General features: G+C 54.8%; 1 protein-coding gene across 4 annotated transcripts in view; it reads right to left on the reverse strand.

Annotated features, from left to right (window-relative positions):
* Positions 1 to 1,133: 1,133 nt before the first annotated feature.
* The window catches only part of NFATC1 (nuclear factor of activated T cells 1), a 91,161-nt gene continuing 75,792 nt past the window's right edge, over positions 1,134 to 16,502 (reverse strand). For 2 of the 4 annotated variants that reach the window (XM_042239521.1, XM_027961073.2), the window contains exon 10: positions 1,134 to 2,969. In XM_042239521.1, coding sequence (XP_042095455.1) covers positions 2,920 to 2,969 — 50 coding nt within the window. In that variant the 3' untranslated portion in view covers positions 1,134 to 2,919. The remainder of the gene's footprint in view (positions 2,970 to 16,502) is intronic. The other 2 variants (XM_027961072.3, XM_042239523.2) reach the window with 2 other exon arrangements.

Consider the following 16,502-nt stretch of genomic DNA (forward strand, 5'->3'; position numbering starts at 1 on the left):
CTGACACAACCGAGCAACTTCACTTTCACTGTTTCAGCCTCTTTTGCAGAAACCATTGTTATGAAGGTTTTGATTTCTGGAATATAGTATGCCATTGCTGGGAGTTGGGGTGGGCTTACAGAGACTCACTTCGAAACTACCGGTCTCCAGTGCATCGTTCAGAGACGTGGACGTGAGCTGTGACCTCCTGTGTGCCCTGTGGCCTCTGGGATGTGCTTTGGGACCCAGCTCTCCAGCTGAGTCCCGGGCTCAAGGCCACCACTTGCTGACCGCCAGGCGACTGCCACCTCCCACGATCCTCCCCCACCTCAGCCTACCCATGCATCTTCGATTCCCTGAGCTCCTGTGGACATTACCGTTGGGCTCCCTTCAGACAGCACAGCAACTGGGTGGGACAGACTCTTGCTAACTGCGTTCATGAGATTTTTCTAGGATTTTAGAAGATCCCCTGGAGAAGGGAATGGCTACCCACTGCAGTCTTCTTGCCTGGAGAATCCCATGGACAGAGGAGCCTGGCGGGCTGCAGTCCATGGGGTTGCACAGCTGGACACGACTGAGCGACTAACACACGCACACTGCGGACTGTAAACCTTCTGGCCAGAGAAACAGGAATTCTTGAGTTTGAAAGACCTGAACGCAAAACAGTATTTCCGCAGTTCAGTGCACTGAGCCCTGGAGTGCCCCCTGGAAGCTCCCGGTGTTACCCTTGTCTTAGAACAACTTGCTGACAGTCCCCACCCAAGCCCGAAGTAGGGGATGTGTGTGGGGGAGGGGAGGAGACAGCCAAGCCAGGCAGCCATGGGCCTCGTCGTGAAGGTGACGGCAGGTCACGGGTGAGTGTGGGAGGCCTCACCCGGCTCTGCCTCCAGATAGAAACGTTGCCAGAAGTGGAGGTCCTCTCCACGGGGCCTGGAGAAGCATTTCTGACATGCCATCCAAGCGGTGGGGAGGCCGCTCACATCCATGCCTCCCAGGGTGGCCTTCCTGATGCGTAAGGAGGTGAGGAAACACCTCACACGCGCAGCTGGACGACGGGAAGCCCTTCTACAAACACGGACCTACAGCAGAAAACACGCTTAAGGACAAAGAGGATTTTTCCATGCGTGGAATGAATCACAGTCTGACTAAGATGGTCCAGCAAAAAAAAAAAAAAAAGAAAAATATTGCTTTATTGGATCTATTTTCTACCCACAAAGAGAGCTAACACAGTATCAAACATCTCCTTTCTGTAGGACGGTCTCCCGAGAAACGTCTCATGCAATTCCTAGGAGGCTAAATGCAGGAAGGGGCTCCAGGCGGGATGAGGGGTGCGGGGCGGTGGCGGGGTGCTATGTACAGGAAGCCATATACCGTCAGCTCTTCACAGTAATGTGCAAATGTTACAAATATGGCTTTCAGGATTTCGTTTCTGTGACTTAAAAAACAAGTAAGACATAGTTGTACAGAACAACATTTTAAAAATAATTCCGTGGGAGAACGCCTTCCCCACGGAAACGCTTGAGTTTGGGGACAGGATGCGTCACCTCCCCCAAGGGTGCGATTCGGCCACGTTCCAGCAGGGGGCGTGAGTTCCTAAGGCACAGTTATCAGGTTAAAGGTGTTTTCATTAAACCATGCTTTTTGGTTATGTGAAACAACAGGTCACAGCTAGCAATAAAGCGCAATAAGCTGTTATGGGTACAAAATGCAGTAGTAAAGCTCACACTAACCTATGTTAACAGCAACTAGTCTGGAAACACTACAGTCACCACATAGGAAGACGCTGTTTTTGGTAATGGTTTCCTCAGATGAAGCAGTCACAAGGCTTTTGTGAAAGAACGATCTTACAGCCGAACAAATATATTACACGCCTTCTGCAACACTATTTACAGTTTCTTTCCAATTCTGCCATTTGGTAACAGCCGATGTCATGGATGCACCTCTCCTGGTTCTAAAGTGCTTGGTTAACTGCAGGAGACCCGAGACGCAGACCTCCCGGGGCCGGGGGCGCCCCCAGGGACGTGGCTGTGGGGAGCTGGATTTTGAGCCTCGGGTGTATTTTCCAAAACGGATACTGGTTATTGCTGATGCGGACGCCCTTGCCGGGTGGAGACTGAATGTCGCCACGTCGGTTATGTTCACCATAAATATACGCCTATATATGCACACACATGCAAATGCGAGACCTATCCCAAGACAGAGAGATTTCTCTTTTTGCCCAGTAACCTATCTTGTGCTATTCAACTTACCTGTGCTATGTCTGAAGCCAGATTAAAAACAAAATCCTAACATGCTACAATGAACAACCCTGTGGTCTGAGTAACACAGGGGAGGGAAGGCAGTCAGGAGATCTGAGATGACACTCTGGAGCAGTTCTGAAGCACGCGAGTAAGGCAACAGAATTGCACGTTACAGCCCAGGAGGAGGTGAGAAGGCAGGGACGTGGCAGGTTTTCCTCGCAATGCCCAGTCCTCCAGTATTCTCGTAATTGACACAAAGGATAAAGCCTCGTGACGAAACGGCCTATAGCTTCTGCTCCTGCAAACGCACTCCTGGTGGCCGGGTCAGCGCTTGAGTCCACAGTGCCCAGCCGCTGCGGTCGGCCGAAACGAGGCACTTCCACTGAAACATCCCGGGTTCCTGAAGGGCGCGGCTCGGGGTCAGGCCGCCATGCCGGGTGGAGGCCACGAGGGCAATGTCACGAGGTCTGTCTTCCGTGCTCCCCCCACCCACCCACTTTCGTTTCCTTCTTGAGGTGACTTTCCTTCAGATGAGGGATCGGTTCTTCCTTCCTTGGGCTACTTCTTTGCACAAGTGACCTGAGCCTCTACTGCGGTGGAAGCTCCCAGTGGTACCAGGTATGGATTTAGTTTGTTGACTCAGAGTCATCACCGTGGAACAGATAGACACCACGCAGCCTCTGAGAGTCCACGCTGCCAACTACGAGTGGATGTTGGTGCTGGAGAGGTCATTCCGGATTATCTCATTTACTGAAAGAAAACAAAAGTAGAGACAGCGTCAGAGAGACAGGACTCCACACACAAGTCCACATAAATTCGTGAAACTGACTGAAATCTCATCAGTCAGTTACGTTCAGCCTGTGAAAAGTTGTCCCCTGAGAATGAGTCCTGAGCCAGCAGGACACAGCTGCCCCAGACCCGGGGCTGTGACCGCAGGGCCAGTACTTGGGCCGAGACCAGGGGCCTGCGTCAGGTTCTGATGGCTGACCCGGGGCAGGGAGCCATCCGTGCTCACGCAGGTTTGCAAAACCAACAGATAAACCACGGCCGTGGAAGCACCACCTGAAGTCCCTGCCCCATGGGCCCCTCGCAGCAGCCTCGTGGTCAGTCGGCTCAGGGCAGTTCGGGAAGGAGGGCTAACTGCCCGGCCTGAGCCTCCCTTTGTTCGGGGCTCTTCCTTCACCTCTGTTCCCTTGTCCGGGTCCACCATCGCCTGTGATTTTTGGCAGCCAGGGAGGAAGTGAGCGGAGCTGGCAGAGGCCTCGGGAGGGACCGGCAACCTCCCTCCGTCCACCCCCACCCCCGACGGCACAGATGGGAAATGTCACCAGGAGGCTGTCGGCACCGCTCGCAGGGCTCAGAGGTGGGGACGTGCTCGCGTCACGGAACTGCCTGGGCTCCCCTCTGCCGCCAGATAAACCGTGTGTTTCTGCCGAGGCCCCGGCAGGCCGAGGGTGGCTTCCCGGAGCAATCAGTGGGGCGCGTTTCCGAGCCCACTCCCTTCCCTAAACTGCTTTTCAACACCCCCCTACCCGCCAAGTATTTTTAAGAATAACAATAATAAAGCACAGTGGGGAACCAGGAATTGTGTCACGGGAACCGACAACAGAACTTGCTGGCCCTGTGGACCCCGGGGCCGGGCTCCTCCCGAGGAGGGGCACGTGAGGGTTGGGGGTGCCAGGCAGTGGCCCATAGGGACACGCCCGGACTGACACGGCTGTCCGACAGGCGGTCACATGTCCTCTGCCGATGGCCCTGGCCTCGTGCAGGAAACGCTGGACAGGCGGCAGCTGCCTCCATGACCCTCGGCCAGTGAACCCTTGGTGGGCGAGGCCACATGCCCCTGCCTTGGCTCATGGGTCCCCGAGGGCCCGGGGCAGGGAGGGCGTGCCACGCCAGCAGCTCCTCCGCTTCCTCCAGGTTCAGCCTCTGTGCTCCTAAGTCTACTAAGTCTAATCCACCTCTCCCGAGCGCTGCCCTGCAAGGTCCTTCTGACAAAAGACAGCCACAGGACCTGAGTCTCTCTGAGGTTTGGTCAGGGTCAGGATGGGCCTCAACTGCACGCAGGGTGTCTCTGCCCCAGGGCAACGTGGAACATATGAGAGAGAGCATACAGAGAGCTTACATGGGGAGTGGAGGGGGGCGCGGACGCAAGGGGCGCAGAGAGCGAACGTGCGGTGCGGGGCGGGGATGGGGCGGCATGGACCTGGTACAGCACGTACGTGCGGGGGCCAGCGGGTGCCCTGTGGCAGCACGGGCACGGAGGAGCCGTTCACACTGTCCTCACTGGTCACCAGAAGGCTTACGGGGCGCCTTCCTGACCGTCACCTCATTTTGTCCTAAAGCAACCCAAGGCCAGGGGCCTGGTGGGGCTGCCTAAACTTTTCTGAGAAAAGAAGCAGGTTTGGGGCCACGCAGGTCAGAGTCTCTCCCACTGGGTGACAGCTACTACTGAAAAGGGTAACGGAGGCAGTGGGCCCAGCTCCATCCCAGAACAGAAATCAGCTGTCACGCCTCAAGGCAAAGATTTCACAGTGGGAACAGTGCTCGACCCCACCTAAAGAGGGGTGGGGGTGGAGGTCAGTCACACTACCCACAGTCCGGCTCTGCCTTCCCAGTTTTAGGAAAATGGAAATCTCAGAGCAGTCTAGTAAGATCAGGAATAGATCGCTGAAAAATACTGACTGGAACTGGGAGGGAGAGCTGAGAGGTAATATCGTTGTTGTTCAGTCGCTAAGTCGTGTCCGACTCTTTGCAGCCCATGGACTGCAGCAGGCCAGGCTTCCCTGTCCTTCACCAACTCCTAGAGCTTGCTCAAACTCCTGTCCATCCAGTCGCTGATGCCATCCAACCCTCTCATCCTCCGCGTCCCCTTCTCCTCCTGCCTTCAATCTTTCCCAGCATCAAGGTTTTCTCCAATGAGTTGGCTCTTTGCATCAGGTGGCCAAAGTATTGGAGTTTCAGCTTCAGCATTAGTCCTTCCAATGAATATTCAGGGTTGATTTCTTTTAGGATTGCCTGGTTTGATTTCCTCGCTGTCCAAAGACTCTTAAGAGTCTTCTCTAACACCACAATTCAAAAGCATCAATTCTTTGGTACTCAGCTGTCTTTATGATCCAGTTCTCACATTAGTACCTGATTATTGGAAAAACCATAGCTTTGATTATATGGACTTTTGTCTGAAAAGTGATGTCTCTGCTTTCTAATGCTGTCAAGGTTTATCAAAGCTTTTCTTCCAAGGAGTAAGCATCTATTACTTTCATGACTTCAGTCACTGTCCACAGTGATTCTGGAGCCCAAGAAAACCTGTCACTGTTTCCATTTTTTCCCCATCTGAGGGTAAAAGTGAAGGGGTTGGGAGGGAGCTCTGAGGGTTAGTAAGGCAGCCAGCGGAGTAGCTGAGAATCTTTACTCAGGGTTAGAGAGACCACAGGAAAAATAACATCTGTTTGACAAGATAAAAGGGGAAGAAACCTAAGCGGTGGGCTTCCCCTTTTGCCTACTGGGGCACCTGAACCTTTAAGGGGGCACCCGTGGTGGGGGTGGGGGTGTAGTGAAGAGGCATAGCCCAGACATTCTGGGCCCAGAGAGGACGCCAGTGCAGGGCTCTGCTATGAGCGAGGAATGGTCCCATGGAGAGCCCCCAGGAGAGGCTCAGGGGCCAGGGTGGGAGCAGAGCTCCTGCCCATTGCCATCGGCTGGGGCCTCTGATGAGCTTCCTGTCAAGTCACTGGCTGGACCCGGCGCTGCCCATGACTGGCAAGGGCAGGCTGGGGTCACAGTGGGTCACTCCTCTTAGGAACAGACTCAAGAACCACCGCCCACCCCCACACACCCTCCTGCACCTTCCCTGAGCACTGCGGCCTGAGCCAGGAAGCTGCCCAAAGTAAAGGTGGAAGACTAGCAATCCACGGTGGATGACGCTTCCCACAAGGGTCCCCGGGGCTGAGGGTGGGCGCTCAGACCTCACTCCCTTCCACAGACACAGTCTGGGTAGGAGCCCTGCAGGGAAGCCACGATGGCCCCATTTCACAGATGGATACAGACAGACCAGGTCAGGGTAGGGCTGAGGTAGAGAGGCCCTGACGGAGGGCGGGAAGCGGGGCATAGGGTCCCGGCCCCGGTCCTCCCAGCCACGACTTCCTATCTTCCCTCCGTGAGGTCATGGGTCCGAGCCCGCATCAGGCCAGGCCCTGGGGCTCTGTGTGGGTTATTTTGGGGGTGGCTTTCTCTCTTTGATATGGTTGTGCCGAAGACACCTACGGTTTCCCACAATGTCTTCTCTCTACTGATAATTTCCATCTTCTTATTCAGCTTTTCCACCGACACAGAGGTTTTTTTCTTCTTTACAGAAGTATTTTGAACTGCAGGTAACATGTGACCCTCCCGGATTGTGAGGGGACTGAAAGAGGAACCTTTGCTGTGCTTCACGTCAGATTGTCCCTGCAACAGGATGTGGTGAGCTGTTATACCACAATTTAATAAGAAGGGTTTTTTCCCTTATATTTAATTTTTCTCTAAAATGCTCCTGAGGTGGAAACAATTGTTTTTTTTCTAAAACTTAACGTGGCCGTTTGAATTGTTGTTTTAATCTGGGATATAGACGCAGGATGTGTATATCTGATGCCCACACACAAATCCACCTCTCTGTAAAATATGGGATTGAGTGAAAAGGAAGTAAGCATTTTCTTTAAAATACCAAAACTAACATGTACAAAGCACAGGCGTAGTTTTCACCTGTACTTGACTGACATTGGTAAATGTTAACTATATCCTTCCTGAAACCATAGAAAGATGTCTCTGCTATTCCTAAGTGAGTGTGCAAATTCACTAATAAGGTGAAAAGTCCTTTTAAAGTAAACTATTTGGCTTTCTTTTGACACTGCTTTGAGAGTAGCTGGCATCAGGGCCTCCTGTTGTGCTGAAACACCGTGGCTCATCCCTGTGGTTTCCCCCGTGGGCTCTGGGTGACTATCTTGAGAACAGAGCAAACCCAAAAGGAATCGTGAGTCTGAGTAGTTTCTGTATATTTCTCTCCTTTCAACGTCTGACCTTTAAGTAAATGTTCCCACGTTTCTGGATTCTTGGTTTCTGAATGCAACTACAGATCTCAAGACAGATCATAAGGAGTGAACAAACTATTTACCCAACTCCTACGGTTAGCTGCTAAGCCCTTGCATGCGTATTACTCTTGACCCTGCAGCAATCCTACTCAGGTAAAGGTGGGGAGGCCCAGCCATTCCGGCCCTTGAGAGAAGGCGAGAAGCTGAGACCCTGACCTGGTGACCTCAGCCTGGGGCCGCCCCTCGCCACCTGCACACACTACGGGTCTGGAAGCTTTGAGACTGCTCCCTCGGGCTCCACGGGCCATGCGACCTGCTCTTTCTCAGTACTGACTATGAAAGTAGGAAAGGCCGGGGAGATGCACACAGGGGCAGGGACCTTGGCAGCCAGACCAGCGGATTGCTGCTCGCCGCCCCCCTGCAGGGTCGGCCCCCGCCAGGCCCTCTCTGCCCCGACCCTCACCGTCCTCACCCGCGAGGTGCTCAGAACACAGAGGCCAGAGAGGCTGAGGCCACAGTCTCTTGTCTCCTTTTCCGCGGCATGTTTTCAAAACAAAAAATCCACACCCACCCACCACCACACATACACACACAGTGCACTGTTTGAGCCAGAAAGACTTTATCTTTCGTTTTTCCTGTATTGCTTTTCTGTGCTTTAGAAACTTTTTTTTTAACAGAAAGACGTTGCAGGCGACCAAGGAATCCGCAGGGTCTCTGTGGTGACCATTTCCTCTGACCTGGAGGAGCTGCACGTGGGCAGTCAGCCCTGGGTCCCACACTGCGGGCAGCTGACCCTGGTGCCTTCAAAGGGGCGCTGTGGGTGCGGGTCCAATGCCAGGAGGGGCCCGCCGGCGTGGCCTCAGAAACAGCACCACACCCCTGCAGCAGTGCCTGCAATGGCGCCGACAGGCAGGCGGCTCTGAGAGCTGCTCCAGGCCTGACGGGCTCGCGCGGCTCCAGCAGGCTCTACCCGGTTTTAAGGTCTGACATCCAGGTGGCAGCTGCCCACCATCACACGTCCCTCCTGCTTATGGTCACCTCTCACTCCCACCGCCCCGCGGTGGCTCCTCCTCGCCAGCATCCGCACCTTATCTGCCCGAGACTTTATCACCAAGTGCTCCACTTCCTACCCTAAGTGAAGGCGCGATATGTGTGCTTCTGGGTTTGACTCTAAATATCGGGACTTTGAACACAGTGATAGTAGTATCACTTTGCTCTGAGAGAGGAAAGAATGAGTACGATGGAAAACCCAGGGTCCTGACACCAGCAGGTCCCCGAGACCCCGGGAGATACAGGACAACACGTGGTCAGAGTCAGAACACACAGTGCGGTGGGGCCAGGGCTGCACAGGCTGCTGGGCGTCCGCACCCGGCCCCCAGCTTCCCGAGGGAGCGGCCTGCCGCTGGGGCCTGAAGGTCCCGCGGTGAAGACGCGGGCGTGCCTGAGGCTCTTTCTGCCCCGTGAATCGCCGACTCCTCAGTCTGGTCAGATGGAGAAACAGACCCCTCGTGGACTCGAGTTCTGAGTGTGGGGGCCAGGCGAGGCGTGACGCAGCGTCTCCCAGCCCCCGGGGGGTTACTGTTCGGATCACCGTGGACGGGACCAGGGGTGCAGGGGACGCGCTGGTCGCCTCGCCGCGCAGGCCAGCTCACCGCAGCCTGCGCCGGGAGGCCGGCGGCAGGGCAGCCCTGGGGTCTGGTCTGTGTCCGCGCAGCGGGACGGTGGCTCAGGAGGCCCCATCAGCCTCAACTCCGGCCTCCACAGAGGGAGCAGAGCTGCGCTAGCGCCTTCCAGGGAACTTAGTTACCGACTGCCAGCCGGTAAGAGAGAACCCGACCGGCTGTGTGAGGGGCGGCCGCCCTGCTCTAAAACCACTGCGAAGTCTGGGTTCAACCACGAGACACAAAACGGGCTGCGGGACCGGCCCCCTCTGCTCAGTTTCCACATTCCTGAGGTCCCGCGTGGATCCCTGTCCTGTCAGAACAGTGCCCGTGGAGGTCTCAGGTTAACGAGGACATCGCCACGTCCCTGAGTGGGTCACAGACACCAGCACTGTCGCTGGCCTCTCGCTGGACGTGGCCGCAGTGACATGCGGGACAGCGGCCTGTTCACGCGGGCGGCAGGCTCTGCCCTCCTGCTGCAGGGGCCCCGGCGGGCACAGGGTGGGAAGGGCCAGGAGAAGCAGGTGTCAGAAGCTTCCGGTTGTCTTCACACAGCTGTCACCCTGGTTTCTCAGGCCTGGGTTTAGGCTCAGAGAGTAAGAATCTAGCTTAGCAACATTAACCTTACCACACAGTTTACTCCTTGCCTTCAAATCAAGTTAACTTACTCAGAGAAGGACCATACCTTACAAGTAATACTTTTGTGTCAATTAAAAAAAAACATATTTGTTGATATAATGCCTGATTACATACCTGTGTGTGTGTTAGTCACTTAGTCGTGTCCGACCTTTTGTGACCCCATGGACTATAGCCTGCCAGACCCCTCTGTCCATGGGATTCTCCAGGCAAGAATACTGGAGTGGATTGCTATTTCCTTCTCCAAATTACATACCTAACTACATACAATACACTTTAAAACGTCTCTTTTTTGATAGTTACGTTAGTTCCAATAAGGAATCAAACGGATTTTTAAAAACTAACAATATTTATCTACTGCTACTTGGCAAACCAGTCAGCCCAGCAGGGACACTGTCATTTTTTCCGTTTCTGGTTTTACAACAAGCTGTGATGTTGCTTTTTTAATGAAGAGAACTAGTTCTTTAGAGCATCACTGTCCTTTGGACAAGAGCAATATAAAAAACAAAGAAGGTCATGACTTTCCATCAAAGCTCATGATCAAATTAAATATGGCACATAAATAAATGCATGGCACAAGAGCAGCTATGTCTTCTTCCCTCCATCTTCCTCCAAGGGGTGGGAAAATGCACATCCTTCTGGAGGACAAGTCATCAAAAATCATTTTTATTTTTAAGAGAAAACCAAAATAGCTTTCTGAAGAGCAAAACAAAACAGGAAGGATATTCTTTCCCACTCCTATAACTAAAAGAAATTTTAAAAAGTACTTGCTAACTTCCCCAGAAAACGCACCTTTGGCTAAAGTTAGTATGTAACCTAAGAGGATGATAATTTAGGTGGACGGAAGCAGAAATGTCTCAGCCAAATCTATTCTTAAGGAACTAACTTCTAGGAAGTCTCCGGATCATGTTTGCTGTGCTTGTCTGCAAACCTAGTGATTCTTGGGTAAGGAAGCCCTTGCTGGTGGCTGTGCGTCCTCGCAGATGTAAGGACGTTCACTGCTGTGATTCCGTCACCAATGGGATGGGTGTGTCCCCGTTTGTACCGGACACAGGCAGGCACACTCGGCTGTCATTAAGGGCATCTCTGTGGACTTGACCTAAGCCGTGATTCAACATGGTTAAGGCCACTGTTCAGAGAGCAGAGGCGCCAGGAGAGTGCGTGCCCCGTGCAGGAAGCGTGAGGTGTGGCTGCGTGTGGGTGTTCAGTTTCCTGAGAAGAGGCGACCTCGTGGCAAGTCCACCTCCCTCACAGGTGGGCACTGGTCAGTCTCCCAGGTCCGGCGGCCTCTGTGTCCAGCGTGACCGTGTCCGGTCTACCCGTAGACCCTGTCCCTCCCTGAGGAGGTGCCGCTCTGCCAGACTCCGGGCTGAAAGTGGTGATCTTGCCACATGCGCATCACGACCGTCGTAATTCTGAAAATGCAGAGTTGCAGCAGCACTAAAATCATTCTTCACTTTTTCTTTTTTTCCAGAGATGCTTTGTGAGGCAGTGGAAAATAAAACAGTTTCTCAAGTTTCATTAAAAAGTAAGTTCTCGTGTTACCTCGGGTGTCCTGGACCTATTTCAGCCTTCACTTATTTTTATCTTTTTAATCATAATAAGCCACTGCCACGGGGCCTGCTATTTTTGGAAGGAGAGAATGGGACAGCGGAGGGGCTGGATGACAACAGTCACGGTTTTAATAAAACATGACCCTCCCAGCTGGATGTGGGTTGGCCCTGACAGGCACCTCTGTTATGCGGGGCTGCCAGCCATTAAAACAGAATAATTCCCCTGCCTCCATGGTTGCCTCCTCATTTAGCCTGACTACTCCAAATAACGCAAGCGGCCCGTGTGGAAACTGCAGCGGCCGTGGGGGGGGGGCCACGTGACAGGGGGGTCCCTGCTCGCCCCGGCCTCCTGCTGGTGTGTGCGGCGGACGCCTTCCATGTGACCCAGGCCATTATTCCACCCGTGCCAAGCTCGCGCCGCGTTGCTCACTGGGGTCATTAAACCACCGACAAGCACTTTTCCAGGGCCTGCTCTGTGCCGCCGGGGGACACATTCCCCCAGTGATGAAGTTCCTATTCCAACAATTAACAGTTGGAAAAATAAAAAAAATTAAGAGACTCGTTTAATTAAAAAGTAAAATTGAATAAATGGGCCTGGACAAGGAGCCGCTGTGGGTTTGGCAGGCGTGCCCCGTCCCTGGCTTCAGGAGCTCAGGCCCCCTCCCCGGCTGCAGGCACCCCTGGACCCACGACAACCAGCATGGGGCCGGTCCTTCTCTGTGGGGCAGGGGGGTGGTCACTGAGGTCAGAGGTGCCCGCTCTGAGTCTGGGGCTCTTGGGACCGCCCGGGTTCACACTGAGTCTGGGAGGATCCATAACCTCCCAGCTGGCACCAGGTTTGGTCAGAAGACGCTGCCCATGAAGGAAGCTTGGGGGACCTGGGTTCGCAGGAAGAGAAACCCCACCTCAAAGCTAACCATGACCTTGAACTAAGCTGTCAGTCCCCCGAGAATCAGCAGGCCTGTCAGGTGTGACTGCGTCCACACACGGCGGAGGAGAGGACGACCGCATCCAACGGCAACACGGGGCAGGGGGGTGGCTGCTGCTCTCTGCTCCCCCATGGCGGGGAGCCTGCTGAGGGGCCAGGGACCCGCCTCCTGCTCCTTCTGTGCCATATCATGATCAAGCACCAGGATCAGAAGGAAGCCGGGGACAGGCAGACCCAGCATCCACCACCCCACGACAACCAGCAGCACGAGGGCCTGCACCCTGCCGGGCCATCACCCCACCACCCTGCTCAGACAGGCCGCCTGCCCCACCCGGCCCAGGCCCGGTGCTCCTGCCACCCGGGGACGCTGTGCCACCTGAGCTCAGAGAGGCTGACCCCGAGCCCCACTCAGGCCCACCGAACACTCTAACAAGATCCCAGGGACCAGACATGCTAAGCAGACCCCAGGGACTCAGTTCGCACCCACGAACGTCCGGGGAGCCCTGGGCTGGCCAGGGGGCAGGAAGAGGGGCAGACAGGAAACCTTTTGGGTGCCACTGAAGAGAAGTCTCTAGAGCTGCTGTGCTGAAGTCCACGCCCACATCCCTGTGGACAGAAAAGCACGCTTTCCTCACCTTCAGAATATTCTGAACTATCGTTCAAATCTCTGAGAAGAGGTTTTTGTGCCGCAGGCCCTGGGCAGTCCGTGGACAGATAGCTAAGAAGTTCCGGCTGCTCACTGTGGGGCGAGGCTGGCGACAGGGTCCTGGGATGGACCTCTCACCTGCTCACTGGGCAGGGCCCCTAGTTCAGTGTCAACTAACGGTCTTGGAGCCCTGAGCCCCCCACGCTGGGCATGGAGAGGTGGATGTCCTTGTCTCCGAGGGCGCAGGCACAGCCGCTACATGGCAGCAGGCCCAACCTCCTGGCTCCAGAGTCCCTCCAGAATCTCACCGGCCCCAGGCAGGTCCTGAATACCACAGCCATCACGTTTGCCTGCGTCCCCACCCTGGCTCAGGCCCAGCTTGCACAGGGTGACCCGGACACTCAGTCCCGCAGCCAGCCTCACCCACTAACCCCCGACCTCCTCAAGGCACTGAGCCCACCTGGAGGGTCAACAGCACATGAGTGCCGACAAAACCCACTGACAGCACAACGTGTCTGCTCATTCCAAAAAAATCAGATCCATAAAGATTTGGACCAAACAAAACACAAAAAAAACACGGAAGGCATGAAGGAAAAAGCGTAACACCAACTTGGTAATCGATGCTTAAACTCCTAATTTGGAAAACATCGGAAAGAGAGGGAAGCAGGGAGGCAGAAAATTCGGGCAAATGAGACAGGTCCCATAATCTTCAGGACATATTGACCCTGGAGTAGGAAAAAAGCAAAACCCAAGATTGAATTTTTGTATTGATTATCCAATTATTAATCTTTATAGAAGCTATTCCAACACCGCACATAATGAGTAATTCATCAAAGTATATTAGGTGCCATGGAAGTTGCCTTCAGTATAAAGGGCCATTAAGTTTCTTGTAATTGCACATTACTGGAGCTTTCCTCGCTCTAAATCAAATCAACAGGACCGGCACACACGCACTCTAATTGACTCTGTAATGACGCCATGCCCCTGGTGGCCACAAAAACGAGCGGCCTCGCCGCACGACCCCGGCCCCGCGGACCCTGTCTCAGGTCGCAGCCCGCGGAGGGGCGTGGCCAGGTCCCATACCCCTTGGGGAAGCAGGCAGGGATCCCCTTCCGGCACCTGGAAAGGTCGCCCAGACTGAGGACTGGCAGCACGGGGGGCCAGGGACCCTCCCCGCGGAGGGCCTCACAGGCTGGTTTCGGGAGGAGGTTCCATCAGCTGACCTTGCCTGCATTTGACAGACGTGGAACCAAGGCTGGAAATGTGTCCCCCACGCTGACGACACTGCACTTCCTGTGTGACCCAGAGATGCCACTTGAGGCAGAGAAGCAACAGCCCCTGAGGCTTTGCTCCATCTCTGCTTCTACTGAAATGGCCTCTAAGTGTCCCAAACCTAAACCCGGATTTACCGGCCTCTGTGACTCACAGGCAGCTGCTAGGTGGCCGTCTACAGCGCGGCTCTGTCTCCCAGAATTGCTACTTATGTTTTAAACACTGTTTAACCTGCTCTCCCTGACTGCACTCTAACTTCCCTGGCGTGAGGTGTCTGATCCGGTCAGGTGCCTTGACTACCCTGCAATGCCCAAGCAGAGCCAGCAGTCTGCAGACACCGGCTGATTTCTGTCCTCTTTGAAAGTTGGATTACTCTCTTTCAGGAGCCTCACCAAGGCGGAGTCGGGGCCCCGCAGGCCTCAGAGCTCTTGTTCTCCAGCTGCGAAGTCATGGCCACAGTAACTTCACAGGATCTTCCTTCTGGGGCAGAGCTTGGAAACTTAGCATTAATTCCTTCTCTGTTTATCTAAATTAGATTTTTCTTTCAGAAGAACACTTTTAAACATTAATTAATTAATTTTTGGCCATGCTGGGTCTTGTTGCTGCAGGCAGGCTTTCTCTAGTCGCAGAGATGGGGGCTGCTCTTCACTGCGGTGTCTGGGCTGTGGCGCACTCTAACGGTGGTGCTTCTCGTCCCGGAGCGCGAGCCCTAGGCGCACGGGCTCCCGCAGTCACAGCACGCGTGCTGCAGCTGCCGGAGACCTGTGAAACCTTCCTGGCTCAGGCGTCCAACCTGTGCCCCTGCACTGGCAGGCAGACTCTTAATCCACTCTCCCACCAGAGATGTTCCATCTAAATCTGATTTCTGAAGAAGCCTTGATACAGCTCTTCAAAAACAAAAAAACAAAACCAAAGAACCAGCATGTGGAGAACAAGCTAGGTAGGATATTTGTTCACAGTTAGCGTCAGCTCACACTGACGATCACTGAGGCCTTCCAGTGGCTTCTGGATGGGTCGTCTCTATACCCGAGCTGTGCTGGCCCTTCATGTGGGATTCAGACTGAGCTTCAGGATAAATCAGGGGCCTATTTCCATCACAAGGCGTGAAGAGACCTGAGATGAAGTGACAGGAGTTCTTGAGCCAGGAGTGGGGCTCCGAGCTCAGCACCTTCCTGCTGGTTACGGCCCCTGGTCCACAAATCGTCAGACAAGCTCACTGCCCAAGAGCGTGATCTTATCCAAATACTCTATAGATTCAGCAAGCCCTGGGTCAGGAATCCCACAAGTTTCTGCAAAGCCTTGTGGTGAGCAGGGCTACAAACTGCTGGGATCCAAGGGCATGTTTCTGAATCCACGGGTCCTCTAAGCAGCCAGGGACAGGGAGGGCTCCGTGAGGCAACCTCCTCCAAGGGTCCTGAGTTTCTAAGTCTCCTCCTTACTCCACCAGTCAGGAAGTGCTGGGCGCCATCTGCAGAGTGAGGCTCGCAGCCCACGGCCCCCTTCCTGCCCTCTGTGTTGCCGGGTCTGGGGTGGGGGGCAGGCAGGAACCCACTGAGGACCTCACCACCTCAGGCAGCCTAGGTGACCCCAGTGCCGGCTCTGAAGACAGTGATGGTGGTGATTGGACACCTTGAGCCGACCAATGGTGGCCAGAGGACATCAGCATGCTTATGGCTCGCAAATCACGACTTCACAGCCAACCTGGGCTTGCGCAGAGAGAAACAGGACGCGGTGCGGAAGAGAGCAAGGCCGGCGAGGGCAGGGGCGTGATGCTGTGAGAGGCTGCTGGAGAGCCCAGGTCACAGCCCACTTGCAGGAGCGCACCTGGCTCGTCGGGTCAGCCTGCCACCGAGTTTCCATCTGCACGCTCCTCTGCAGCTCGCGGCTCTGCAGCATCGTGGCGGGGAGCCAGGCACAGGGCAGAAGGGCAGAGAGCTGGTGCGGGCCTCACGCGAATGACGCTCTCCACCTTGGTGGGCGAAGGAGGTGTCATAGCTTGGGGGTTACAGGTGCAGGTGTGGGGGACGATGGGCGTGGTGGGGTGTGACGGGAATGTGTAGGGGTGACAGGCATGTGGGATGTGACGGGTGTGGGGGGGTTGATGGTTTGTGTGAGGGTGACCAGTGTGTGTGTGGGGTGATGGCTGTGTGGGTGGGTGACGTGTGTGTGGGTGTGACAGGTGTGTGTGAGGGTGAGGGGTGTGCGTGTGGGGTGACGGGTGTGCGTGTGGGGTGACGGGTGTATGGGTGGGTGATGGGTGTGGTGGTGGGTGATGGGTGTATGGCGGTGACAGGTATGTGGAAGTGACGGGTGTGTGTGCAAGTGACGGGTGTGTGTGTTGGTGACACGTATGTGGAAGCGACGGGTGTGTGTGTGGAAGTGATGGGTATGTGTGAGGGTGAGGGGTGTGGGTGTGGGTGACAGGTATGTGGAAGTGACGGGTGTGTGTGGGGGTGACAGGTATGTGTGGGGGTGACGGGTGTGTGACAGGTATGTGGAATTGACAGGTGTGTGTGGGTGTGAT

Source organism: Ovis aries, chromosome 23 (genome assembly GCF_016772045.2).
Source record: "Ovis aries strain OAR_USU_Benz2616 breed Rambouillet chromosome 23, ARS-UI_Ramb_v3.0, whole genome shotgun sequence".
Taxonomy (NCBI): Eukaryota; Metazoa; Chordata; class Mammalia; order Artiodactyla; family Bovidae; genus Ovis; species Ovis aries.